Source organism: Macaca nemestrina, chromosome 1, assembly GCF_043159975.1.
Source record: "Macaca nemestrina isolate mMacNem1 chromosome 1, mMacNem.hap1, whole genome shotgun sequence".
Classification (NCBI taxonomy): domain Eukaryota; kingdom Metazoa; phylum Chordata; class Mammalia; order Primates; family Cercopithecidae; genus Macaca; species Macaca nemestrina.
Window position 1 is genome coordinate 119,313,358 of NC_092125.1, and position 27,987 is coordinate 119,341,344.

The 27,987-nt window shown below is 37.9% G+C and overlaps 2 protein-coding genes across 8 annotated transcripts in view; both read left to right on the plus strand.

Annotated features, from left to right (window-relative positions):
* Positions 1-21,874, plus strand: part of LOC105479164 (round spermatid basic protein 1) — a 51,214-nt gene extending 29,340 nt beyond the window's left edge. The window contains exons 3-7 of the mRNA XM_011737012.3: positions 5,747-5,884; positions 6,199-6,341; positions 15,250-15,417; positions 16,490-16,598; positions 17,245-21,874. Of these exons, the coding sequence (XP_011735314.1) occupies positions 5,747-5,884; positions 6,199-6,341; positions 15,250-15,417; positions 16,490-16,598; positions 17,245-17,718 (1,032 nt within the window). The 3' untranslated portion in view covers positions 17,719-21,874. The remainder of the gene's footprint in view (positions 1-5,746; positions 5,885-6,198; positions 6,342-15,249; positions 15,418-16,489; positions 16,599-17,244) is intronic.
* Positions 21,875-24,229: 2,355 nt separating this feature from the next.
* LOC105479318 (putative homeodomain transcription factor 1) overlaps positions 24,230-27,987 on the plus strand; it is a 73,067-nt gene continuing 69,309 nt past the window's right edge. For 3 of the 7 annotated variants that reach the window (XR_011619829.1, XR_011619856.1, XM_071091212.1), the window contains exons 1-2: positions 24,230-25,099; positions 26,066-26,122. Coding sequence is in view for 3 of the 7 variants with exons in the window: in XM_071091212.1 (XP_070947313.1) it covers positions 25,055-25,099; positions 26,066-26,122 (102 nt within the window). In the remaining 4 variants the exon portion in view is untranslated. The remainder of the gene's footprint in view (positions 25,100-26,065; positions 26,123-27,987) is intronic. The other 4 variants (XM_071091180.1, XM_071091115.1, XM_071091093.1 and 1 more) reach the window with 3 other exon arrangements.

Sequence of the window (27,987 nt, forward strand, 5' to 3'; positions counted from 1 at the left end):
GCCATATGCCCAGAAAGTTTTCTTACTAAAAGGAGGGAATACTTTGCTTGTTTGGCATTAGTTTCCTACAGTTGGTGAATGTTTTTTTGTTTTATTTATTTTTTTTTCTCGCTCTCTCTTTTTTTTTTTTCTTCTTGTCAGCCTTTTCAAAAGGTTGAAAACTGGTGCATGTTGAATTTGTGGTCATAATTGCTGTTCATTGTTATGCTGTTTATTATTTAAATGTAACAAACATTTGCATTTATTAAATTTTTTAATGCAAGTGATAGACTGGCAATCAGCAGTTCTTCTCCCCCCCCCCCCGCTTTTTTCTTTTTGCCAGAGTTTGTGGCCCTAACATACAGAAATTCAACAAATATTTATTACTACATACCAGGCACTCTGTATTACAGATACATAATATTGAATGATACAGATTATTCTCTTTCACAAAGTTTGTATTCAAACATATTGCTTGATTTCTTTTGTGCGTGGTTTAAATTAGGGGTTGGCAAACTTTTTCTATTAAGGACCAGATAGTATTTTCTGCCCTGTGGCCTAAAATTTATGTAAAGAATTCAAACAACCCCATAACAACAACGAAATAATCTGATTTAAAAATGGGCAAAAGACCTAAATAGACATTCTGAAATTTGAAGACATACAACAGGTATATGAAAAAATGTTCAACATCATTCATCATCAGGGAAATGGAAGTCAGAACTACAATGAGATATCACCTCACCCCAGTTATGGCTGTTAACAAAAAGACAAAAAATAAATGCTGGTGAGGATATGAAAAAAGGAGAACTTTTATACAGTTAATGTCAATCTAAATTAGTACAGCCATTATGGTCAACAGTGTGGAGGTTCCTTAAAAAATTAAAAATAGAACGACCACATGACCAAGCAATTCTACTTCTTGGTATATGTCCAACTCAAGGAAATTTACTCAGTATGTTGAAGATCTGCATTTCCATGTTTATTGCAGCACTATTCATAACAGCCAGTTTGTTTTTCTTAAAAAATAGTTGTCCTTGACCATTTTTTGAAATGTTATTCTTACATCATTTTAATTGCATTACTTCTTACTTCATCCTTTCACAATTCCTTTAGCTAACTCTTCCTCCTGTCTAATACCTGTTTTAAGTGAAGTTCTTGGTTCTCTGTCTCTCTCTATTCTTTCTCTCAAGTCTTAGTCACTTAAAAAAGTACATGTTATAGACAATTTGCAAATCTATGCATCTGTTCCTTACCTTTTTTGATCTAGTTATAACTCCAAATCTCACTTATCTAAAATCTGTAAATATTATGTACTTCAGTTCTTTGAGCTTGAAACCTTATTTTGAGTCATTTTATACCATCAAGGAAATAATAGGAGTTGTAGAGGTGGACAATAACATGTGAAAACTTGTAGAGGCAGCAGAAATTATTTAGAATTTGGGAAATGTATATTTAGAATGTGGCAAATGTGGAGAATGTGGCAAATGTTGGTCTGTTACTCCCTTGGAATAATAGATCAAGAGGGGCTTTGTCTTCCTTAAAAAGGATTTTCTAGTTTGATTCTATAGGTAGTATGGAGCTACTAAAGGATTTAAAATGGGAAGGTTTAATGATAAGATGTTTTTCCCTAGATTATTTGTAGCAGTATGTAGGATGGCTCTTGGGGATGGGAATCCTGAAGCAAGGATACTGCTTAAGAGGTTTTACGATTAGGTGAGAAATGATAATTTCCTGAATTAAGGCAGTGGTACTGCAGATTTAGTTAGAAGGATAGATTTTGATTTAAGTGGTGAGGAAGAGGGATTTATCAATTCCTGATTTAGGACCTGAGAAAATGAATATTATTAACTGGCGAAGTACATACAGAAGGAAAAAAGGTTTGGGAGGGGAAGGGAACCTTACAAAAAAACGAGCTCTGTTCTGTAGGTATTAAATTCAGGGGTGTCTGTGGGCTGCCCAGGAGGCATTTGTATGTAAAGATCTGAATCTGAGGCAAAGTTTTAAGTTAGAGATGTAGATATGGAATGTAGTAGGGTACAGGTGATAGTTAAATCTGTAGTATAATTGAAACCACCTGCAGATAATATGTTGAATGAAAACTGGGCCAACTCTGCAACAACCACATTTTGGAGAGGAGGAAGCCTGGAAAGGGAAATCAAGAAAGCAGGTGATTGAAAAGCATTTCTTGAATTTGGCTGTGAAGAGGTCATCAGTGATTTGTTTCAGGGGAGTGGTGTGGGCAGAAGCCTGATTGCAATGATATGAGATGTGAATAAAAGGTGAGGTGAGGCAGTAGAGACAGGTAATACAGACTAATATTACAGAAGTAGGATTTTTATGTGAAAAAGGTATATCATGTTGCTTTTGATGGCAAGTTGCAGGATAGTCAATTTTAAAATGGGCTTAAATGATGAAAGAGATTTGTTGGCTTTTGGAATGGAAAAGTCCAGAGGTGGGATTGATAGTTTGAATGTTTCACGCTTGGGGTTTGCAGGCAGGACTGGTGGAAGGACTGGGATAGAGGATGAGAGTGTGTTTATGAGAGAGGGATAAACCTTGGGGTTTAGCCTAGATATGGAAGCAGCTGGAAGAAGGAGGGGACTGATACTGAGAAAAAAACGTAGGTCACAGAAAGCCAGAAGTCTAAGTAAAGGAATGAAAACAGGAAGGTTGTGGTTTACTAATAAGGGCTTTCTCTAGCTAGGCTAACTTAGCTACAGTTATCCAAATAGGCTTTATACATTGCAGCTTTCAAAATCCAGTCCTAGTATTTTGTCGCGTAGTTGTTTACTTGATGGCTCTTCTGCCAGGAAATAAAAATTGAACATTGTTAATTCTTTGTCATTCGTGGATACAACATTGGTACTCACACAAAGGTGTGAACCTGAAGATCCTCATAAGATGAGAAGCTTTTCTTTGTGTATATATGAAAATAAACAAGTTGGTCTTGGCAAAATTATGAGGTTGCTATATTTTGTGGTCATACCCTGTCTTTGTCTTCTGTTGTTCCCGCCCTCTTCCTTTTTAAGTTTACTTTTTTTCTCTTTACAAATAAGAAAAGATGCTTCATATTTATTCATGTCACATGTTAATTATTCTAGGTGTTTACCTTTCTAAGGTGTCTTCAAGTTCAGTGCTGTTGAGTTTAGTGGTATTTGAATTAGGTAAACTTGGAGTGGTGTGATCTAAGAATATTAATTCTGTCTCACTTTATGTGTAAAATTTAAAGTAATATGAATTCCTTCAAATTAGTAATGCATTGAGTTGCATAACCTCAAAGCCAGCAGGCCAAGTGAATTGAAAACTGCCACTTGGCAGTGTATTTCTTTAGGATTGGTCTTGAGTTTTGGCAGCTTTAAATTATGATAGGTCTTAAGAGTCACTTCTGGCTGGGAAAAAGATTTTAAAAAAGATTATGATAGGTCTTTAGGACATTTGTTCCATAAAATGCCTGTATAGAGTGAAAGCCTTTCTTAGGAAAGGAATTTCTGAGACTGGGAATAGTTGGGAGAGGTGTTTGGGGGAGACTGATACTTCTTTCATTTTTTTTGAGATGGAGTCTTGCTCTGTTGCCCAGGCTAGAGTGCAGTGGCATGATCTTGGCTCGCTGCAACCTCCACCTCCCGTGTTTAAGTAGTTCTCTGCCTCAGCCTCCCAAGTAACTGGGACTACAGGCATGTACCACCACACCCAGCTAATTTTTGCATTGTTAGTAGAAATGGGGTTTCACCATCTTGGCCAGGCTGGTCTTGAACTCCTGACCTCGTGATTCATCCGCTTCAGCCTCCCAAAGTGCTGGAATTACAGGCATGAGCCACCGTGCCTGGCCGAGACTGATAATTCTTATTATCCCTAAAAGCATATGATTCCTAGAAATGTTGCTGAAGGTTAAATCTACTTTAGTTGTTTTAGAGTGCTTAGAAAGGTTAGAAAAATGATTTAAAAAGACTTCCCTTTCTTCCCCTTCCTTATCTCTATATCCCATGGTGAGCCTTTGTTCCATGCTGCCACCCCTGGCGTTTTATGGCATGATGATCATATAAAACTTATGGAAAGTAATTCATATGAATATATATATAAAGTAATTCTGGCCTGGGTGGCTGCTGCTTAAGAATATCTGAAGTGATCTTGGGGGGAGGATTTGTAAGGAATTAAGAAATCCTCACCCCTGCTATTTGAGAACAAGATCTACGGCCTTTTTTTCTGTGTATATGTGTGTGGGTGATGTTAAATTGTCTATGGAAAAAAAATTGATTCTAAAAATGCTGCTGAAGAACAAATGGTGAAGAATTGTGGTAAGATATCCTAGATGGTCGTTTATGTAGACTGTTTCCTATTAAGGCAAAATAGGTGGTATTTAAAACATGACGGTAGATTCTTTAAAATTTTTTTAATGTTCAATAAAGAGCCATTTTATATAAAGGCACAGCTATATGTTAGGCTTTTAAATTTAATCTGCATTTTAACAGAGGTAGAAAATGCTAGGTAACTGATCTGAAGTGGAAATTCTGGTTAAATGCAGCATTTCTAGTCTAGTCCATTGCTATGTACAGGATCCATCTCTCTGTCCTTGAGAAACTCTAAATTGGAGATTATATAAGATAAGAACATACATGAAATGACTAGAGGAATAGTATCAGATTGTATGGAATTAATTGATAGATTACATTCAAATGCTAGATAGGATGCTCTGGGCTACATATTTGTATAGGATATGCCCTCAATTCACTAGAGAGTTGATACAGTGAAAATGTATGTTGCTCATAGGTAACGTTAGACTTCAGAGAAGGGAGAGATCATGGAGTATGACCAGAAAGATTTCTGGAAAAAAAAAAAAAGCTTTTGAACTGCTCTTTGAAGTATGGATACGATTTGGGTTGACAGAAAAGAGGACATTCCAGATGGGCCAAATTCAAGAGAAAAATCACTGGAGGTAGAAATAAGTTTGTTGTAAGTTGAGTAGAGAAAAAAGATTGGGGCCAGGTGTGGTGGCTCACACCTGTACTCTTAAAACTTTGGGAGGCCAAGGCAGGTGGATCAGTTGAAGTCAGGAGTTCAAGACCAGCCTGGCCAACGTGGTGAAAGCCTATCTCTACTAAAAAAATACAAAAATTAGCCAGGCGTGGCAGCGCACACCTGTAATTCCAGCTACTTGGGAGGCTGAGGGAGGAGAATTGCTTGAACCCAGGAGGTGGAGGTTGCAGTGAGCCAAGATCACGCCATCGCACCCCAGCCTGTGGGACAAAGAGTGAAACTCCGTCTCAAAAAAAAAAGATTGGTCTGTCTTGGTAACAGTGAGCCTGGTATCCTGGTATCTGGGCTAAAGTGAAGACTTTGAAGCTAGGGAGTACAAAATGAACATGGAAGATTAATCTGACCATGGTCTTTTTTTCTCCCTGCCCTGATGATTTTACTTTTATATGTTTTTTTCCTTAAATAAAAATCACACTCTAAAATATTTAAAATATTACAAAGTTAAAAAAAATCATTTTTAGAGAAGTTTAAGTATTAAATAGATCTTAATGTCTTCAATATTTCTTTGAGATGTTCAGGCTCACTCACACATTGAAATTTGCTTGTGGCAAATGTATTAGTGTATTTGTCAGTGTGCTTGGGTGCCTCTCTGACTTTATTCAAGGTATTGACCATTCAGTTCTTAGTTTGTAGAAGAAATGGCAACATTGGAAACAATAACCTATTTTAATTCTTTAATTATATTATAGTTGTGCCTCAGTCCATTTTTCCCCCTTTCATTTTATCTTAGGTCAACAGGACATACTGCTGTGGCACCTACCGAGCAGGTCCTATGCGGCAGATAAGTCTTGTTGGAGCAGTAGATGAAGAAGTTGGTGATTATTTCCCAGAGTTCCTTGATATGTTAGAAGAATCACCATTTCTGAAAGTGAGTATTAATTAAGATTATTAAAGTTTTGATCTTTACTTAAGTGGGCCCTTTATATGTTGAAGAGTATTAAACTAATATTGCCTATTGAAATTAAATTTATCCAATGTTTTGCATAGAAATGTTTAGATATAATAATATTGGTACAAAGTACTTAAATTCAATTATTCTTTTTAATATAAATTACTATGTAGCATTTGTTTCTTTATATACAGTTGTAAAAAAGTCTTCTTAGAACTTTTATTTGGGTGGGGGGATTAACTTATAAATCACTGAAATGATTTTTTAATGTGACTAATCCTTCTGATTTCTAGATGACTTTGCCCTGGGGTACACTTTCCAGCCTCCGACTCCAGTGTAGGTCCCAGAGTGATGATGGGCCTATAATGTGGGTAAGGCCAGGAGAACAGATGATCCCAACAGCAGATATGCCAAAGTCACCCTTCAAAAGACGACGGTAAATATTTCTTTTTCTCAAATAAACAAAACTACTTTTTTTTAATTGGTTGCTTATAAAAATGAGCACAGTTTGAAAACCATTTGTCTTGGGCTCCCTTAAGTAAATATTTTAGTTGTCAGTTCCTCGTTTCAGTTCAATCATCACACAGTTATCACAGTGAGGCATTTTTCTAAAACATAAATTTAATTTTTACTTATTTTTTAAAAACCTGTGCCCTAACTGCCTGCAGGATAAAAGATCAAATCCCTTAGTGTGGTTTACAAGGATCTTTCATAATCTGGTCAGCTCTATCTCTTCTAGACGTATCTGGTTTTAGTCTTCTCCGGCCATACTGAATTCACTTTCCAAACCATAGTCTATCATCACGCTTTGCTTTTGCACTATTTTTTTTTTTTTTTTTTTTTTTTTGAGATAGGGTCTTACTCTTGCCCAGAGCTAGAGTGCAGTGGTACAATCATAGCTCACTGTATTCTTGAACTTTTGGGCTCAGGAGAGCCTCCCAAATAGCTGTGGCTATAGGTGTGCACTACCATGCCCATCTGATTCAAAAAATTGTTTTGTGTATTTTATTTTTGTAGAGATGGGGGTCTCATCATATTGCCCAGGGTGGCTTTGAACTCCTGGCCTCAGATGATCCTCCTGCCTCAGCCTCCCAAAGTGTTGGGGTTACCATCCCACAGCAAACTTAATACATTTTCAAAACTTAGCTTGAGCTCAGCACAGTGTCATATGCCTTTAGTCCTAGCTACCTGGTAGGCTGAAGTAGGAGGATCACTTGAGCCCAGGACTCCACAACAAGATCCTGTCTCAAACCAAAACCAAAACCAAACAAAACTTAATTTGGACGTCACCTCCTTTGTGAAGTTTTTCTTTCCTCCCTTAGGTAACTTTGCTACAGTGTTCTGTTCATTAAAGTTCTGTTTGCATGTTTTTATTTTTTACTAATATTTGAGGTGTGCTTTGGGAAGACAGGGACTCTTTTATTCATCTTTGTCCTCATGACATATACTATAGGTAACCAGTATTTGCTACATGAAACCAGTAATGTACCGTAGTACCGAGCCTCAGTAATTCATATTGTGCTAACATGTTTTGTGTTTCAGACTCTTAAGACAAATGTAGATTAACTCACTCTCTAGTATTTTGAAAAATCTAATTTAATGAGACCGAAAATGATTTATACCTGCTTAGACTATGAAAATAGCAATTCAAAATAAGTGCCCAGAAGTGAGTTTTAATGGACTAATCTAAACCTTAACTTAAGACTCATAGGAGAATGATACTTGAGCTAAGTGTGGAATAATCTTAGGTACTTGAAATGCATGAAAATATTTTGAGAAAATTATGTATGAATGCAGGGTGGTGGGATGGTAAAAACCCAGGAGTTATTTGAAAGTTCTGCGCATTGTTAGATTATAGCAGTTTTTGTTGCAGGATGACGACGAATCTTAAAATCTTATTAAATTGTTAAATACTATATACATATTTTTTGTTCTGTAGTCTTTCCCCCAAAAATCACCATCATTTGTTTCCTGAAAAAAGTAATAGGAAAGAGTAAAAAGAGGGCAGGCGCAGTGGCTCACACCTGTAATCCCAGCACTTTGGGATGCTGAGGCAGGCAGATTGCTTGAGTCCAGGAGTTCAAGACCAGCCTGGACAACATGACAAAACCCTGTCTCTAGTAAAAATACAAAAATTAGCATGGTGGCACGCTCCTGTAATCCTAGTTATTGAGGTGGTTGAAGCATGAGAATCGCTTGAACTCGGGAGGCCAAGGTTGCAGTGAGGTTGCAGTGAGCTGAGATGGTGCCTCTGCACTCCAGCCTGGGTGACAGAGCAAAACTCCATTTCAAAAAGGAAAAAAAAAAAAAAAACAAGAGTAGAAAGAAGGCAGACCGGGCGTGGTGGCTCACACGTGTAATCCCAGCACTTTGGGAGGCCAAGGCAGGCATATCACCTGAGGTTAGGAGTTCAAGACCAGCCTGACCAACATGGTGAAACCCCATCTCTACTAAAAATACAAAAATTAGGTGGGCATGGTGGCAGCCGCCTTTAATCCCAGCTACTCGGGAGGCTGAGGCAGGAGAATTGCTTGAACCCGGGAGGTGGAGGTTGCAGTGAGCCGAGATTGTGCCATTGCACTCCAGCCTGGGGGACAGGAGCTTCTTCGCCTCCAAAAAAAAAAAAAAGAAGGCAGAAAGCCACCATTTAGGCATATTAACCTTTCAAATTATATATAGTCATAAATAATCTTTTTACAAAAATCCATTGTTTGTGTGATGTTTACTTTAAAACTTGGGAATTTTTTTCCCCCTAGGCTTATGCGTTATATCAAGATGCAGCTGTATCATTTCTAAACAACTGTGTAGTTTACTGTATGGTTGTATCAAGATTTATTTAACCAATTCTTGGTTGTGTTTTTGTTTTTTTCTTTGAGACAGGGTCTTACTCTGTCACCCAGGCTGGAGTGCAGTGACTCAATGAGGGCTCACTGTAGCCTACCTCCCAGGCTCAGGTGATCCTCCCACTTCAGCCCCCCAAGTATCTGGGACTACAGGTGCCTGCCACCATGCCTGGCTAGTTGTTTTTTTTGTTGTTATTGTTTTAAATTTTAATTGTAGGCCTCACTGTGTTGCCTGGGCTGGTCTTGAACTCCTGAGCTCACACAATCCTCCTGCCTTGACCGTTACCAACTCTTTATTAGTGTAATATTTTCCCAGGTTTTCAATGTAAACAGTATTTTCAAAACATGATACTGGTGTGCTGGAGCCAGTTTGTACCTGTTCACAAAGGCCATCATTAGCATCACTTTCCAATTCCACATCGTGTGATGTCATGTTAGTAACTGGAAATTGTTTGTGTTAGGTGTATTTATACCATAGAAATCAGCTAAAATCAGCCACCTCCCCGACCCTCAAGCCAGAGGTAAAATATATAGAGCGTACCACTGATTGTATGTGGATGGATCATATAAACAAAAACTTCTGTGAGTAAAGAAAAAAAACACTGAAGCCGAAAGGCAAAGAGAAAAACTTGGAACAGAAGGGAAAAAAAGCTTAATAGTCATAATATATATGGGATTTTTACAAAAGAAAAACACCAAAATAGAAATATATATAAAGGAAATCACCAAAGACAAAATAAGAAACCCCTCAAAAAATAGCAAATTAAAATGAGACATTTTGGGGTTGGTATGTTTGTGCATATGTGTGTTTCTTTTCTTTTTTTTCTTTTTAATATTTTTTGAGACAGAGTCTCACTCTGTTGCCAGGCTGGAGTGCAGTGGCGCCATCTCGGCTCACTGCAACCTTCGCCTCCCGGGTTCAAGTGATTCTCCTGCCTCAGCCTCCCAAGTAGCTGGGACTACAGGCATGCACCACCATGCCCAGCTACTTTTTGTATTTTTAGTAGAGACGGGGTTTCACCATGTTGGCCAGGATGGTCTTAATCTCTTGACCTTGTGATCCTTCCACCTTAGCCTCCCCAAGTGTTGGGATTACAGGCGTGAGCCACTGCATCCGGCCATGTGTGTTTATATTCTTAGTAAAAATTCCTAAAGGCTCAAAGTATACACATTTCTAATGGACTTCCAGAAATATACCAATTTATACACCCACTCATACAGTTCCCCTTTTTCTTATACTCTCCACTAACATTTTTAACTATATTGATCTGATTGGATAAAAATGTCTCATTTTATTTTATTTAAAAAAATTTTATTAGACAGAGTCTTGCTCTGTCACCCAGGCTGGAGTGCAGTGGTGCGATCTTGGCTCACTACAACCTCTGCCTCCCAGGTTCAAGTGATTCTCATGCCTCAGCCTCCCAAGTAGCTGGGATTACTGGCGTGCGCCATCACGATTGGCTAATTTTTGTATGTTTAGTAAAGAAGAGTTTTGCCATATCGGCCAGGCTGGTCCCAAACACCTGGCCTCGAGGGATCTGGCCAGTTTGGCCTGCCAAAGTGCTGGAATTTCAGGCGTGAGCCACCGCGCCCAACCCCAAAATGTCTCATTTTAATTTGCTATTTTTTGAGGGGTTTCTTATTTTGTCTTTGGTGATTTCCTTTATATATATTTCTATTTTGGTGTTTTTCTTTTGTAAAAATCCCATATATATTATGACTATTAAGCTTTTTTTCCCTTCTGTTCCAAGTTTTTCTCTTTGCCTTTCGGCTTCAGTGTTTTTTTTCTTTACTCAGAGTAGTTTTTGTTTATATGATCTATCTTTCCTTTTGAGGTTTCTCCTTTAGCAGTAGGCTTAGAAGAGCCTTCTCTTATTCAGTGTTATAAAATACTCACCTACATTTTCTCTTAGTACTTCTGTGATTTCAGTATTTACATATTTAATCTACCTGGAATTGGCTTCAGCATAGAGGAAGAGATTTACATTTTTTCCAAGTAGTTAGGCAGCTATACCAACATCATTTATTTAATAATTCATCTGTGGTGCCATCAAATTTTGTTTCTGTTGGAATTAAATATTCTTAAGTGAGGCATTCAAAAGCATTTTGAATTAGAATTGAATGAATCAAAATGTAAATGCTAATGTCCATCTTTTTGTGTTAGTGAAAACTTCTTGTTGCAGAAAATGGTGGAATCAATGTGAGAAGCTGTTCAGTTACCAAGGGCACTGCTACTGAAGCTTATCTTTGGATTTATGAACTCTGAAGTTAAAGAAATATGTGTACAGAGTTTTTTAAATATCAGATAATACAGCAGGACTTAATAATGGAAAATCCTGCCCACTTTTCCTTCCCAGAGGCAAATATATTTTTACGAGAGTCAAAACCCATTTGTTTATAATACTTTTTTAAAAAGGCTTTGGCAGGGTTTTTTTTTAATTAAACATTTTTTTAATCTTGTGTATATAATAGTTGTATATATGTATGATGCACATGTCATGTTTTCATACAGGTTTTGATTTTTTGGTATGATAGCAGGTATTCCTTCCTCTTACCTGTTCTCTGAATAGTTAAATGACCCCTACTTTATCCTCTTCCTCATTTCTTCTTTCAGTCAGCTGTCCCTACACATTGCTGGGGTTAATTCATATTCTGTTTTAAAATTATCGTTAGGTCTTACATGCCTTGTTAATAAGTGGATTCTAAAATTTTATGGCTAGCTGTGTTTACTGCAGACCCAGCTAGTAAGTTATTAATTCATATGCTAAGGTTTCGATGTTATGTCGTCACTCAAAGGAAGAATATGCAAAAGCCTCTTTCTTTTCTCTATTTCACCTACGTACTTAAAACCATGTCACATTTTTTGAAAGTTTTATATTTGGTATCATAACTTCTTAAAAAAAAAAAAGTCTTCTGTTTTTCCTGCAGTTTCTGATTGCCCTGTTTTTTGAGGTAGGAACATAAAAAAGTGTTCTGTTTTTCCTGCAGTTTCTGATTACCCTCTTTTTCTTTTTTGGGAGGTAGGAACATAATAAACTTTTCTTGACCATCCTAAATATCTTCTGCTCTCTTTATTGCTTTACATCCTTTTATTTATTGCTTCCATTCTCCTTACTGCTTACAGGGTTAGCGTTAAGGTACATTACTTTCTTCCAGAACCACGCTGACTTTGTCATCTGTCTGACTATGGCTTTCTTTAATAACTTTTTTTTTTTTTTGAAAGGGCATTGCTGTTGGTAGTTACCTAGCATTCTGTTCTTTTATCATATCCTCATGCCTTTCAGAATTTTTTTTCGTACTCTCTGCTGTAACATATCAGTTTTTTTTTTTAATCTTTTGGAACTCTGTGTTCTGCCTATAGAAGGCTTATTTCAGTTATGCACCTAGGACTTCGTATTTAATGCTTTTCTGCATTAACCTATGGTGGTTGTTCTCCTAGATTTATTTCCTTCTCTTGCTTAACACATTCTCAGGGAATAGTCTAACAAAAAGGAGGTATTCTGAGTCATTGTATGTCTGAAAATTTATTTTTCTGTTAATAAACATGATTTATAGTTTAGCTGAAGTCCAGAAGTTGTGTTGTCTCTTAGTATTATTAGCAATGCTCTATTGTCTTCTGGCATCTAATATTATTTATGAGAAGTCCTAATGCTAGTATAATTTTTATTCTTTTGTAGGTAGCCTATTTTTTTCTTGTCTGCAAGCTTATAGCATCATCTATCATCAGCAGTCTGAAATTTCACAGTGTTACATCTTGAGTCTTTCATTCTTATTTTTTAATTATACTTTTTGTTGTTTAGTAGTCACCTTAAATTAAAAGATTCATGTCTCCTTTCCTTTCTGATAATTTTTCTTACCTAATTGCTTTGGCAGTTTCTTCTTTATTTTCTCTTATTTCTTTCTGAAACTACTATTGGTTGAATAATAGATCTCCTGGTTTGATTGTCCTCTTATTTCCTATTATCTTTTTGCTTTTGATTCTGAGACATTTACTGGACATTTGTCTTCTAACCTTTCTTTGGTGTTTAAAATTTTAGCATTGTTCATTTTGGTTTTTCTGTGTCAGGTTGCTGTCTTCAGATAGCTGGTGATTTTTGGTTGACCCATTCATATTTTAAAATAAAGCATTGGGTTCATTGCAAGTTATATTTATATTTTGGTGAGTCTTGTCAACAGGTAGACAATTGTCAGTTGTCAGCTTAGAGTGAACAGGCATAGAAATGGACACTAAATGATGTGCCCAAATATCAGAGGATTATGTTCTATTTTTGTGGCAATTTCCATGTGTTTAGAGAATGTGCAGTTTTTCTGGCTGAAAGTTTATCAGGATGTTTTTCGCTATAAGCAACAAAAATTTTGATTCAAACTTGTTTATAAAATAAAATGTCTGTCTTGTATATCGAGAAGTCCAGAGAGGTTGGTTCTAGACACCATATGGTCAGTGTGTCAGTGCTGTTATCAGGGGACCAGATTCTTTCCTTTTCTCTGTTCTAACATTCTCTTGGCCTAGGCTTTGCACTTGCACTAGCTCCCTTTATAGTTGCTAGATGGCTGAGGCAGTTCTAGACATCACATCTGGATCTGGCTATATCTAATAGAAGAAGATAGTATCTTTTCTTGTACTTTCTTAGGAGCTAGGAAACTTCCCAGAAGTCTCTTCGGCATATTTCCTTTCATACTATTAGACAGAATCTGTTCATGTCTATTCCTAAATCAGTCACTGTCAGGGGAAATGAGCCTACCATAATTTACCAGGACTCATCAGAAATGAACTCTGGAGCTTGTGAATGAGGTCACATACAGGGCAGGATGAGATGCCTAATGAAAATCAGGGTTCTGTCAGGGAATTAAAGGGGAGGAATGGATGCTGGGTGGGTAGCCATAGTCTACTCCATGTGGGGCAAAATGCCTGTCTACATTTTTTCCTGCAGGGATGACTTGTTTATTTGCAGAATTTCACTTTAATTCCCCTTGTCTCAGCCTTACTTCATTTCTGTTCATCATTATTATGCCTGGCTTCTTTTTGGACTCAGGCTTTTCTAAAGTCTGTTGGGCAGGTCTGCTGCCTTTTGCCTGCTGATCTCTTTTTGTGTATTCTATGCCTGTGGCTTTCTCTGCTCAGTTTTATTAATCTCAGGTACTATGATCATTTTCCATCTTGTAAAAGTTTGCTGATATTGCTCATTCATTAATTCATTTCCTTCATCACTTATTCACTATCATCTTTAGATTATTATACTTAGAAATTCTTGAGCACATAAAAAAGCAGAAAATAATATAATAAACTGCTGTGTGTTTAATATACAATCAACAGCTGTCAACTCATGGCTAATTCTGTTTCATCTGTACTCTAATCCATTCTCCCATCTAATCCCCACTTCCCCTATTATTAATTTGAAGACTTTTACTTTCGTTTTAATGTAGAAGGAGATAACATGGATGCCTAGTTTGCAATCTTGAATCAGAACTCTAGTCTAACTATAATAGGTTCATTGCCTGATGCAAATAACAAGTCAGTACACCAAAACACCAGATTGCAACAGAGAAAGAAGTTTAATTGTAGGGCCACTAAAAGAGGAGATGGGAGGAAATCTGAAATCTGTCTCCCTGAGGAGTTTGGGGGTTAGGGTTTTTAGAGGTTTTGGAATGGGCTGATGTGTGGAGATGTTCATTGGTCTGAGAGTACAAAGTGAAGTTATGGACAAAGAGATGAATAAACTATTCTCATGCTGATTAGGTTTTTCTGTGGGGGTCTTTAAATTGGTTGGCCGCAGCTGTTTTGCCAGAATTCAGGATCTGCTTAAGCCATTCTTAACATGGGAGATTCTATCTTAAACAAAAGCCTTATGATGCTAATACTTGAATTCTTTTTTTAAAAAAAGTATATATATGTGTGTGTATATATGTGTGTGTGTATGTGTATGTGTGTGTGTGTGTGTGTGTGTATATATATATATATATTTTTTTTTACAAAAAGGTTTCCCACTTCAAGAAATTCTATCTGTAGGAACAATGGGGATGCAGATGGTCAGTATCTAGTGTTACCTGACTTGTAGTTATAAGAAAGTGGTCTAAGTGCAGCCTGATTAACACTTAATTATAGCTATATTTCCATCCAGAATTTTTGTTAACTGTATGAGGGCAGCCTCACTCGTAGCATATGTTGAGAGTTGGAAATAAGATGATTAAGTGTAAAGAAACCTTAAACTTTGACTTTTATTTTCTGTTGCTAGACAGAAGCACTACATTTGAGCCTAATCTAAGATAATATTTTCAGTTTTATTATGGCACACAGGGAGAGGAAGGTAATTACATTAAGCATTATAATATAGTGTGTTAAATGCTAATGATCATAATCATTGAACACTTCTCAGTCCTCATGTTATTTAAATCTGGTATTTTAGCAGACTTTTTTGTCTTACTGGTATTAATTAATTTTTTTCTTTTTTTGGTCTCTTTCTTCCTTGCTTACCCTTTGTTTACCAACCAAATCAACTCTAGATCAATGAATGAAATAAAAAATCTCCAGTACCTACCTCGGACCAGTGAACCCCGCGAAGTCCTCTTTGAAGACAGGACTAGAGCTCATGCTGATCATGTAGGTCAGGGGTTTGACTGGCAGAGTACGGCTGCTGTTGGAGTTTTGAAAGCTGTACAATTTGGTGAATGGTGAGTTAATTGAACTCAACTGCAAGGTTGGTTAATATTGTATAAGACAATGTGGACTCTATTTAAAAGGTTTAGGACTAGTTTTTAAATTGTGGTAAAATACACATACAGTTTGCCATCTTAACCATTTTTAAATGTACATGGTGGAGTTAAGCATAATTACATTGTTATGAAACAGAGCTTCAGAACCTTTTCATCTTGCAAGGCTGTAACTCTATACTCACTGAACAATTTCTCTTTTACTCTCACCCCCGGACTCTGGTAACTATCATTCTACTTTTTGTTTCTATGAATTTGACTACTTTACATACCTCATATAGATGGAATCATATAGTGTTTATCTTTTTGTGACTGGCTTGTTTCTCTTAGCATTGTCCTCAAGGTTCATCCCTGTTGTAGCAAGCGTCAGAATCTCCTTCCTTTTTTAGGCTGAATAATAATTCATCATATGTGTATACCACGTGTTGTTAATCAGTTTTTCCATCAGTGGGCGCTTGGGTTGCTTCCACCTTTTGGCTTTTGTGAATAATGCTGGTGTGAACATGGGTGTATACATATCTCTTCATGTCCGTGCATTCAGTTACTTTGGCTATACACCCAGGAGTGAAGTTGCTGGATTATATGGTAGTTCTATTTGTAATGTTTTGAGAAACTGCCAGACTGTTGTCCATAGTGGCTAAACCATTTTACATTCTGTTGGGGCCCATTTTTAACAAAGCTCAGGACATAGAAATACAAAGTGGTGAGAGGACCGCAAATGCAACTAGTTTAGAATACAACTATTCTTTTTAGCCATTTTTGTTTTAATTTTACAACAGCAAATCTGATTTTTATGGCTTTTTAAGTTTTAGGTTTTTCTCAAATTTTAAAAAAATTGTATACCTCGTCCTTAGAAACTATGCATCTATTTCTCTGCTAGTAGAAGCATTTCCAAGAACAAAAGAACTGAAATTTTTTCATTGTGAGATGTTTGGCTCTAAAACTTAATTTTGTTAGTTTGTCTCTAAAACTTAATTTAATCATTTTTCATTGTGAGATGTTTGTCTCTAAAACTTAATTTTGTTAATCTTAGGAGTGACCAACCTCGCATAACCAAAGATGTGATTTGTTTTCATGCTGAGGATTTTACTGATGTTGTACAGAGACTTCAGTTAGATCTTCATGAACCTCCAGTTTCCCAGGTAAAAAACTTATTTTTTATTACCATTTGAGATACTGGAAATAAATATCTATACCCATTTTATTTTGAATTTTATCTTTCAGTCTGATATGTGGGATAGTGAGTTTAATTTTATTACTATTAAAGACTGGGGTGGGGGTGGTGCTGAGAATCATTTAAACAGAGCTTCCCCAGCAGAATGCTTGAAATCACTTCCATCTTTGGGATACCAGGTGGGCCTGGGATGGTTAGAGGTCCCAGGTGACTCAGTTATGGCCATGAGCTGTCTCACTTGTTAACCCCATTGCACTGTGTCCCCTCAACTGCAAAAGGCTGAAAGACACACTGAAAGAAAACATGTTGCCTTTATGTGTGGTAAAGAATATTGGTACTTAGCTGTACTTTGAAATACTTAAGTGATTCTCTAGGCCATCCTGATTTTAACCTGTACTTTGTTACTAAAGAGGTAGTAAAATAGGAGGAAAAGAATTTCCCAAGCATTACAAAAATTTTTAGAAAGTTACCTATCATTCAGTGTTGCTTAATTTTAATTTGATTGTTGTTATAACACATTTTGTTTCTACTGTTTTCCTTTGCTAATTATAATATTTCATTTGACTAAATTATTACATGTTTTAAAGTCTCACGTAACTTTTTTCTTTCTTCAGTGCGTACAATGGGTAGATGAAGCTAAACTAAACCAAATGAGGCGGGAAGGCATTCGTTACGCTAGAATTCAGCTTTGCGACAATGACATCTACTTCATCCCTAGAAATGTCATTCATCAGTTCAAAACAGTTTCGGCAGTGTGCAGCTTAGCCTGGCATATAAGGCTTAAACAGTACCATCCTGTTGTGGAAGCCACTCAAAACACAGAAAGCAATTCTAACATGGACTGTGGTTTAACTGGAAAGCGAGAATTAGAAGTTGACTCCCAATGTGTGAGGATAAAAACTGAATCTGAAGAAACATGCACAGAGATTCAGCTGTTGACAACTGCTTCATCATCCTTCCCACCTGCATCAGAACTTAATCTACAGCAAGATCAGAAGACTCAGCCTATTCCAGTTTTAAAAGTGGAAAGTAGACTGGACTCTGACCAGCAACACAATCTGCAAGAACATTCAACCACTTCTGTGTGATATGTACATATTCAAACACATTTTTTAACTTTTTTAAATTTTGATGTGAAGTTATAGTTTTATAACTGGCTTAAGTTAAGTTTTATTGGAGAAATCTTGCCTATAATTCTATAAAGAGAAATGACATTCCACAAATGTCAAGCATATCTTTTTTACACAGATTATGCAAAGTTAAGAGTTGTATCTTATCCCGTTAGTACAGTATGTAATAGTGGGTCTGCTGCTACTTTCTGTTTTAAGGTGTGAGGTAACAATTCAATCTCTTCTTCAAATCAAAATGAGAATTCTCTGGAATAACAGATTCTTATTTGGTAAATTATTCACTTCCCTTAATTTTATCTTGCCTTGTCTCTTGCCATATTTGCTGTTTTTATGGATAAATCAGATTTATGGTTTAGTATTTGTGTCTTTATGGCACAGGTTCAATTTCTACAGTAAAAATGGCATTAGGTTGCAGGAAAAAATTCCTGCATCTGGTACATGGGCAAGTAAGTTATTTAGTTCTAACCACAAATAACAAGTAGTTTCTAAGGAAATTTCAGTGGCTCTCTGGTTTCTTAACAAAAGAGAAAGCACAGCACTTTCTGATCCAAACTGTCTTTTTTTTTGTATCTGTTATTTAAAGCCCAGTGGATATTTCAATTAAAAAAAAATCTAAAGATGAATAGTCCTTGGTCATTCATTATCCATGGCTCATTAATCTCTTCTAGAATATATGCTAACTATGGAAGATATTTTGGGTAAAAGAGATAATGTTGACATGATACTCTATTGTTCTGCTTCCTGGCATCCTCACATTTTGTGGGGATAATTTTGCTTCCTAAACTGATCACAACTATTAAACTTAGAGAATAATAATAGTCTTGCTGATGAGGCTGCCATATTTTGAGCATCAATCTTACGATAAACTATTCTTGTCACTTGGCATCAACCTCTTCATGATAAATATCTACTACTGAGACACTTCAATTCACAGTTTTAACTCGTGAATACCTGGGTTTATTTACTATTACTCTGTGTTGCTATTTTCTAAGAAAGAATACAGCACTAGACTTCATCCTAGAGTTTCAGGCTAATGCTTAGTGCCTGAGTATTTAAATTTTCTTTTCAAACAGGCACAGTTCACGTTGCTAGTATGGTCCTAACTTTCTGTTATTTTAGAATGTTAACATGATTCACATTATACTTTATCTTAGTTAATAATACAATAGGCCTTTTGTTTATTAAAGGAAGAGTTCTCCCCACACCTAAGACCAGATTCTTGTATCTCCCTGGTTACAGTGCAATTTGGAGATTTTTTTTTTCCTGGATGGTAAGATTTGAAATATTTACATTAACATAGGCAAAAAAAAAAAAAAAAAAAAAACCAAAAAAAAAAAAACCAAGATGCTGCTTTATTATGTCTGTCACCATGAAAATGTAGCTGCATCTTTTGAAATATCAAATATGAATTTTCTCTAAAATATTCTGAAATAGGTTAAATCTTATATAAATATTACTTTGTGCAATATTGTTGTGTAGTTAAATGCATATTAGCAAAGTATAGAGGTCACTGTGTAAACAGATAGAAAAGTAACCATCAGCAAATACTGCAGTGATTAGTTAGAATCTGTATTATTCCTTATATATATGTATATGTATGTATTCTCTGTTACAAAGGATGAAGACAAATAGGGATACATTTCAATGTAAACCATTTATGAATTGGAAGTGATGTTGGCTTTAGTTATCTTTGTAAATAAGGTAATTAGAATGGTATGAAAGGTAATGTGATTATTGCAGGGGTGTTTTTAAATCTTGGGTATAAATTCTAGGGTAAATTCCAGTTTATCAATACTAGTTTTTAACAGGACCTGCCTTTGAGGGTGTTTTTTTGTTGTTTTGTTGGGGAGGGGTTTAATCACAAAGTGTGTGGGTTTGGGTTACTTCTTGTTTTTATTTTCCTGTCCAGAAGAGCTTTACCAGGCTGTGCAAAGTAAAATTCTTCTCAGGCAACATTTGCTTTTAAAAATAATCATGAAGAGAAGGCTGTTAAAGCAAAAAAAAATTTTTTTTTAAATTTTTTCTTGTCTTCCAAGATCCGATTTCCCCATCTCCCACTTGCCATCCAGCAGATGCCATCTGTCATCCAAGCTGGTCATTGCTAATAAACAAGGAGACTGTCTCCTGACAGCCAGCACTGTGTATTATCACTCAGGAACCAGCGGATCTGCAAAGACCTACAATCAAAAGCAAATCCCCATTTTCCTTTTATAAAACATTCTACCCTCACCTCCAATATAAACACATTAAGAGTACAATAAAAATGTTTAAACTCATGTACTAATAAATTCATTGTATGTTAGAATTGCAATAGAATGGAGAGAAACATTTAGCTAGTAATGTATCTGAAAACTGAATGTCCTATGTGAGTATTAGATTTTAATAGCATGCTTTAAAGACTGATGAATATAAAAGCAGAAGTTTTGCGTTTTTTACTGCTTTCAAAGCTGTATCCTAGTTTAGTGATACAAATGATTGCAATTTTTCTAAATCATTAAATTATTTGGTTTGGTGGAGTGAGGCATGGAGCAATCTGGCGTCTTCTGATTTGTTAAAGTAGTGATGGGAGTGAAGTTGTAACTGAAATTTAAGCTGATCTTCCTTTTTGATATATTATCCGTTGTGCCAGCTCTTGAGATTACTTGCACAATGTGGCTATAAGTTTTAATATTTTGTGGAGCAGAGGGATGGTTTTTAAATGTGCTTATGGAAAGGACCCAATAAATGAATATTCCTAACTTAGTAAAGTAGAATAATTTCATGGTACCCATTAAAAAGGATAAAAGTCTTCCTCTTGCCCCAGAAGTAATTCTTGATACCAAGATATGCTAGGAGTAGGATGATTCAAAGCGGTAACCCAAATTCATAAAGCAATAATAATGAAAACCTACATAGTATGTTCCCTCCTCCAAAGTTTTAACTCTAAAAATTGATTCCTAGGTTTAATTGTACTTTTAATTTGCTTATTCAGTACTTAGAATTTGTTTAACTGGTACTTTTATTATTTTTTAGTGAAAGACTTTTGAAAAGTGCCCTTTCCCCTTAAGAGACAGTTGGAATACCAGTTGACTGATATTATAAGCTCTTATAGGGGGGGAAAAGGAGCTTATTAAAGTTCTTTACTAAACTTTGGGAAAAGATGTCTTGCATCAGTCTTACTAGGCATAAAAGTCACACTTAATGACTGGAAAAAACTTGCTTATTGCCTTTCCTTATATAAATATTGTCTAGAATGAAAGCTAATATAGGAACAAGACTCCCAAATCCATGAAAACCCTTAGTGAATATATTCTTAATCATTAATATTAGCCCATTATATTTTCATCTGTATTTGCCATAAAAAATTTATTTGCATTTATGCCTTTAGGATAATTTTGTATCTTTCTAATCTTTTATCATTGCTACACGTTTTTAAAAAAGAATCTTTCACTAGCACATGCCAGAGGTTCACATCTGTGCTGTTTTGTTTTTCAAACAGGTTGTAGCTGTATTTATTGGCCATGCAAGTAGAGGAAATGCACAGTACAAATGTTTTTCTTTAGCACGTAAGGGACCTATCCTTGTCTTGAAAGTTTGTTACTTTAAAAGCAAGTATCTCTCCATAAATATTATGGCCTTCCATTTTCTTCATACATTTTTTAGGATCCACTTGTGCATGTAGTTGAGACCACTGTCTCTTAAAATATAGCACTTTTCAATTCTCTCTGAAGAAATACTTATGTACTACTATCACATGTTGTAAATTTTCATGTAATAGTGTTTTCTGTGACTAAACTCCATTTTGATTGGCAGCTAAGACTTTTTTTCCTGTGGCTTTTATTTATCTAAGAGGTCTTTGCATATAGATGAAATGTATATTTGCCTGGCGGACTATTTGCGTTGTGTGGCCTTAGTTTGTTTATTGACATTAACAAGTGTTTTAAAAAGGTTTTTAATGAATAGTCTTAAATCTAAATTTGTGTGAATAATCCTTTTAACACAGTGCTTTTTTGTAGCTGTCTAAGTGTGTTAAATTGTTAAGCTATTTCTTTGTAAAATAGGACAATGGAATGCATAGTTTTTTTTTTTTTTTTTCCTGTAAAGTATTTTTTTAATAAACAAAGTCTGATTTGTCCTTTACTGGTGTTTCATCACAAAATGCATAGCATATGCGAGTTCTAAATACTTGGAACCTATTTTTAGAGGACGAATCCTTCACCTACTTTATCCCCTACTACTACAAAAAATTTTTTTAGAAAATCTTACGACTTTTCTTTCTAAAGATGTCTGGGGAAAATTCCATCCATATTGAGATGCAATTAGTTTAGGGGAAGAAGAAAAAATCACTTGGCATTTGTTGTAGTTAATGCCTCTTAATTGCTTAAATTAGTGTGTATCTACTTAAAAGGACAGTCTTAAATTTGTATTCTGGTGATGTGGATTTTCTTGAAGTTCATTGAGTATTAATGAAGATGGCGTATAGACTTTTATGTCATTGATGTATTAATGCAACACCACAAAATGGATTTCTTTCCTCATCAGTTTTTGTGTGAACTTACCTTTAATTGAGGTACCTTTCCTAAGCACTGATAGCCTTTGATTCTGATTAGGAAAGGAAAAGAAAGGGACTTCACAGTTTTTGAGTAACTGCCATGGGCCAGGAAGTTTGTATGAGGGTATCTCATTTAATCCTCACATCCTTAAGAAGGCAACTATCTCCAAAATACAGGTGAGAAAACAGGCTTGTTAGTTGAATAAATTGCCTAAGATCACAGATTATTGGTTGGGAGCAAGGATTCATACCTTGTTCTCTGGTAGCCTTAGGAAGCACTGAATAGTTTCCAACAGGGCACCTGAAAAATGGTTTGCTACTTAACCACTATCGTCTAATACTACTTACCTGATTTAGTTCCTCCACACACTGCCCGGAAAATCTTTTGTGTGCCAAACAATGAAGTAAAGTACTTTTGCTATTAATGTAATTGAGGTTAAATATTTACGTGTGCAAAATTCGACGTTTTTCACTTGTCATTTATCTTTCTTTTTTTTCAAGTTGGTCATTTGTCTTGAAGCCCAACAGAATTGTAATGTTTAGCACTAACGAAAGGAAAAGCTGTCAAGGATTAAAAGGAAACCACTGCCAATGTGTGCAATGTAAAAAGGATAAAATAATTTTTACTTTATTTGAGACAGGGTCTCTTGCCTAGGCTGAAGTGCAGTGGCGCAATCATAGCTCACTACAGCCTCGAACTCTTGTGCTCAGACGAATCCTCCCGCCTCAGTCTTCGAAGCAGGTGGGACTACAGGTGCGTGCCACCATCTCCGGCTAATTTTTTTTTTTTTTTTTTTTTTTTTAGAGATGGGGTCTGGCCATGTTGCTAAGGCTGGTCTCAAATTCCTGAGCTCAAGCGACATTTCCGCCTTGGCCTCCCAAAGCGCCCGGATTGCAGGCGTGAGCCACTGCGCCCAGTCTGGGGGAAATAATTTGTAAAACTTAGTCCTGTGGGAGTTATTTTAGCTTAGTCGATTTTCCTCATCTGTGAAATGGGATAACTTCCACCACCTGGTACCCACTCAATAGATGATAAGAAATAATGTCTGTAAAACCGCGCCTTTTAGCCTTTAAGTGGAAGCTATCATCTGTCATTAGCTTTCTCTGACCCAGATGCTACACGCTGTGGGCCAACAAGAACACAGCTTCAAATAAGGTGGGGAGAATGACTAAGGGGACAGTGTTCCATTAATGGCCAAAAAAAAAAAAAAAAAAAAAGGAAAGCAGCTTAACAATCCTTTTAATGTATCCTTAAATATTCACTTTAGGGCTCAACCTTTCTTTCCTTTCTCCTGACCTCTATCGGCCCTAATTAACGTGTTCCCGCCGCCACCTAACTTTACCCTATTTTGGAAAAAGCTGTGACTGCCCAATACTTGTCCCTCTTTTTCCCCTACCTTTGAGCCCCAGAAAGCTCCAGACCCAGAGCTGCTGAGGGGCGGGAGAGGAAGGGAGTCACTAAGCCGCAGCCTGGCCCTTCCTCCCAGGGCAGCGTAAATTCACATAAACATTCATTCATTCACTCAACAAACATTGGGAACCTAAGTGTCATGTTCGTGCCAGGCCCCAGTCTCTGACCTCATGGAGCCCACAGCCCACTGGGGAACAGAGATTAAGCCATGAAACACGAAGATGAGTGCCACAAAGACATGAGCCGGGAGCTACTAGAGTATCAGGACCGACCTCCTTTAGACCGCTGGATGGGAGAGTCGTTTGTGAGGAAGTGACTTTTAAGCGGAGGGCTGAAGGGTGATCTGAGGGAGCTGCTCTTGGCCACAGATCGCCGCGCGGCTCCCCAGGCCCTTGGACCCTGAGCCTGGACCTAGGCGGGGCGGGAAGGCCCGGGCCAGGGGCGGAGCCACCTCGGCGGCGAAAGCCGGAAAGCGGAAGCCGAAGGCTGCTACCCGGTGGTCGGCTGAGCGGCTCTAGCCCAGCTCTCAGACGGCTGAGTCACTGCCGCCCGGCCCGGCCCGGAAAAGACGAGCGCCGCCGCCGCCGCCGCCGCCGCCGCCGCCGCCGCGGCCGCCTCTCGGGTTCCCGGGCTCTCGGGGTCCCGGGCCTTTGCACCTGTCTTTTCCAGCTGGGCACACCTTTTGCTGTCGCCGTGGCGACTGGCGGCCTAGCGAAGACCTCCTTTACTTTTAATCCCCCTCGTTTTCCAGTCCATTCTCTGCTTATTTTCTGATCAGTCCGTGACCCTCTAGGCGGGCTCGGACCCGCGATCGATTTGCCGCCCTCAGGGCGCTGGGCCGCCCGGCTGCCTCCGGGGCTGGGGCTGCCTCCGCGGTCTCCATGGTAACGGCCTCGCCGGCGTTTCCGCCTAGGTGGGAAGATGCGGCCTGCCCTGCCCGCCGCCTCGCCCCCGGCCTTACGGTGGGACCCCGGGCACTGAGGACGAAGGTCCCGGGCGCCGGCCCGCGGGGCAACGGGCACTAGGTGAGAGCCGGACGCCGGGGAGCGAAGGAGGCGGGTGCCGGGCGACTCCAGCGGCCGCCCCTGCCCCTCCCCCGCACCCAGGAACACGCTCGCCCGAAATATTGCAGAGGCTTCTCCGGTCGCCGCTGCGCCAGTTTTTGTTTGTTTGTTTGTTTGTTTGTTGTGTTTTCCCTGGCAAACAGCTGGAGAAAGAGCAGCTCATGGAGAGGCTGAGAGAAGCGGTTTTTGAGTCCTACCCAAATTGGGAGAGTAACCTTCAGCAGCTGGACTCACCGACTGGTTTTCCTTCATTTTCAGTGAAATCCCATTCTCTGGCTGGAGACACAGATGGCCTCGAATGAGAGAGATGCTATATCGTGGTACCAAAAGAAGGTAATACCAATATATATATTTTTATTTGTAACGCATTCTTCCTGCAAAAAGCTCTCACAAATAGTATGTTACTTTCCCCTGAGTTTGGTAGTGCCAGGTGTTCATGTATACTTCAACATAAATGGAAAAAAAAAAAAAAATGTACAAGGTCATTATGTTTTTTAAACCCGGTTCCAGGTCCTGGAATAAGGTTTACAGGCCACCTCCCTTCTCCAGGCTGCGTACACAATGCCACCGCAATGCTTTGAAAGTTTGCTTCTGATCAAACTGCTTAAAAACAAAAAAGACATGAAACCTTAATCTGCACAGCTCAGATTGATACTATTAACAGTCTTATTGAGCTGTTCCTTGTATTTTATTCCTCTCTAGTTTTTCTATTGCTGTTTTCCTTAATAAGTGGATTTGATTTTTTTTTTTTTTTTTTTGAGACGGAGTTTCGCTCTCGTTGCCTAGGCTGGAGGGCAATGGCGCGATCTCGGCTCACTGCAACATCCGCCTCCCGGGCTCAAGCTGTTCTCCTGCCTCAGCCTCCGGAGTAGCTGGGATCACAGGCGCCCACCACCACGCCTGGCTAATTTTCTGTATTTTTAGTAGAGACTGGATTTCACCATGTTGTTCAGGCTGGTCTCAAACTGCTGACCTCAGGTGATCCACCCATCTCCACCTCCCAAAGTGCTAGAATTACAGGTGTTAGCCACCATGCCTGCCCAAGAAGTGGAAATATCTTTTAAGGTAATATTTAATTTGAAATGTTTTGGGCATTGCTTTTGAATTTACTTTTAGGTCCAGCTATTTTAGATATTTGAAAGAAACAGTCCTTGGAAGTATTAATTTATTCTAACTCCTGAGTAGCACAAACATTTTCCACATAGCATATTGATACTTAATAGGCTCATGACTTTTGTGAGGCTTGACTTAGGTAAGGATTTCCTTTGCATCGTTTAAATACACTACTCCCTCTTTCAGATTGGAGCCTACGATCAGCAGATATGGGAAAAGTCAATCGAACAGACTCAGATTAAGGTAAATTGGTTTCTTTGATTCTGCCTATGTTTCACTGCATTAATATGAAGAGTGGAATTGTACTTACCTGGTAAACTCTCACTTAACTACCAGTATGGCATTCTTTAATCTTTGAAGGTTATAAGAAAAACAGTGCAAGCATAATGAGAAGTGACACTTGATTTTTGGCCTCACTATCAGGAAAACAGAAAGGGGTGAGTTGGTCTGTGATGAATTAGAGAGCAAATGTCCCATGTAAATAGGGCTGGGTTACTTAACTCTGGCCAGTTTTTACTACATGGCAGTGCAGGTCCAAATATTGCCAGAGTTTCAGATTTTTCAAGAGAAGCTGGAAATACACATTTTTATATGAAATATATTGTGCATTTTATGTCAGATTTTTAAGAGACTCTTCCTTTTCTTCCTCTTCCTCTGCAAGCCAAATAAAATCCATTTGTGGCCTGAATCCAGCGTATGGTCCCCCATTTTATTCAATCACTAGCTTAGAGTATGGGTTTTTGTTTGTTTGTTTTGTTATGTTTTTGAGACGGAATCTCACTCTGTCGCCCAGGCTGGAGTGCAGTGGCATGATCTTGGCTCACTGCAAGCTCCGCCTCCCGGGTTCATGGCATTCTCCTGCCTCAACCTCCCGAGTCGCTGGGACTACAGGCGCCCACCACCACGCCTGGTTAATTTTTTTTTTTGTATTTTTAGTAGAGATGGGGTTTCACCGTGTTAGCCAAGATGGTCTCGATCTCCTGACCTTGTGATCTGCCCGCCTCCACCTCGCAAAATGCTGGGATTACAGGCATGAGCCACTGCGCCTGGCCTAGACTATGGTTTTAAGTTTTTCAGATTCTTAAACTTTTTTCTACACAGCTCTTAGAACTGAGAGGATTCTTATTTTATACTAACCAAGTGACCAAAAACTGATATGTAATTCAGAATGCCAGTTTATTAACTTATAATAGGGGAGGAGAGGGTTAAATCATCTTCTAATATTCCAAGGTCAGAGTTGTGGGGTTAAGCCATTTGGGGATGCTGGTACAAATTCGTCATGGAATGGTTGCTTGGTAACCAAATGTAATTGGATAGTCTTGAGATGTGGAAAAGCCTAAAGAACTATCCTTGGTCCTCAAAAGAATGTAACTGTCTGCAACTTTAATACTTAAATCTTACGGACACAGGGCCTGACTTCCTTGGAAAGTACTGATAAATGCCAGCTGATTCTTGTTTTTGGATTATCTTTTAGAAAGTTTTGCTGCAGACTCTTCATTAATAATTAAAAAAACCTGGGTGAATACAACTTAATATTATCTGTTGTGTTAAATAGACCAATCAAGTAGAAAGCTACTTGAACGACAAGTAGCCGACTAACTTTTCACAATTTGGTATAGTCCTTGATTATTTATATTAATGGGAGATGGGGTTAGGATGAATAAGTCCCGGGATTTTATTTTGTAATTCTCTGAATCCTGTCCCGTTATTTTTTTGTGAGCTGCTAAACATCATTGATAGTAAGTATGGTATAATGGAAACAGCATAGAAGTGGAGTCTGATCTTGTTTTGTGATCTCTAGCCTTGTGATCTAACCTTCTTTTAGCCAATTTAAAGATTTCCTTCACTCTTTTTTTTTTTTTTTTCTTTTTCTTTTTTGAGACAGAGTCTCGCTCTGTCACCCTGGCTAGAGTGCAGTGGCGTGATCTCGGCTCACTGCCAGCTCCACCTCCCCAGTTCACGCCATACTCCTGTCTTAGCCTCCTGAGTAGCTGGGACTACAGGCACCCGCCACCATGCCCGGCTAATTTTTTGTATTTTTTTTTTTTAGTAGAGATGGGGTTTCACTGTGTAGGCCAGGATAGTCTCCATCTCCTCACCTCGTGATC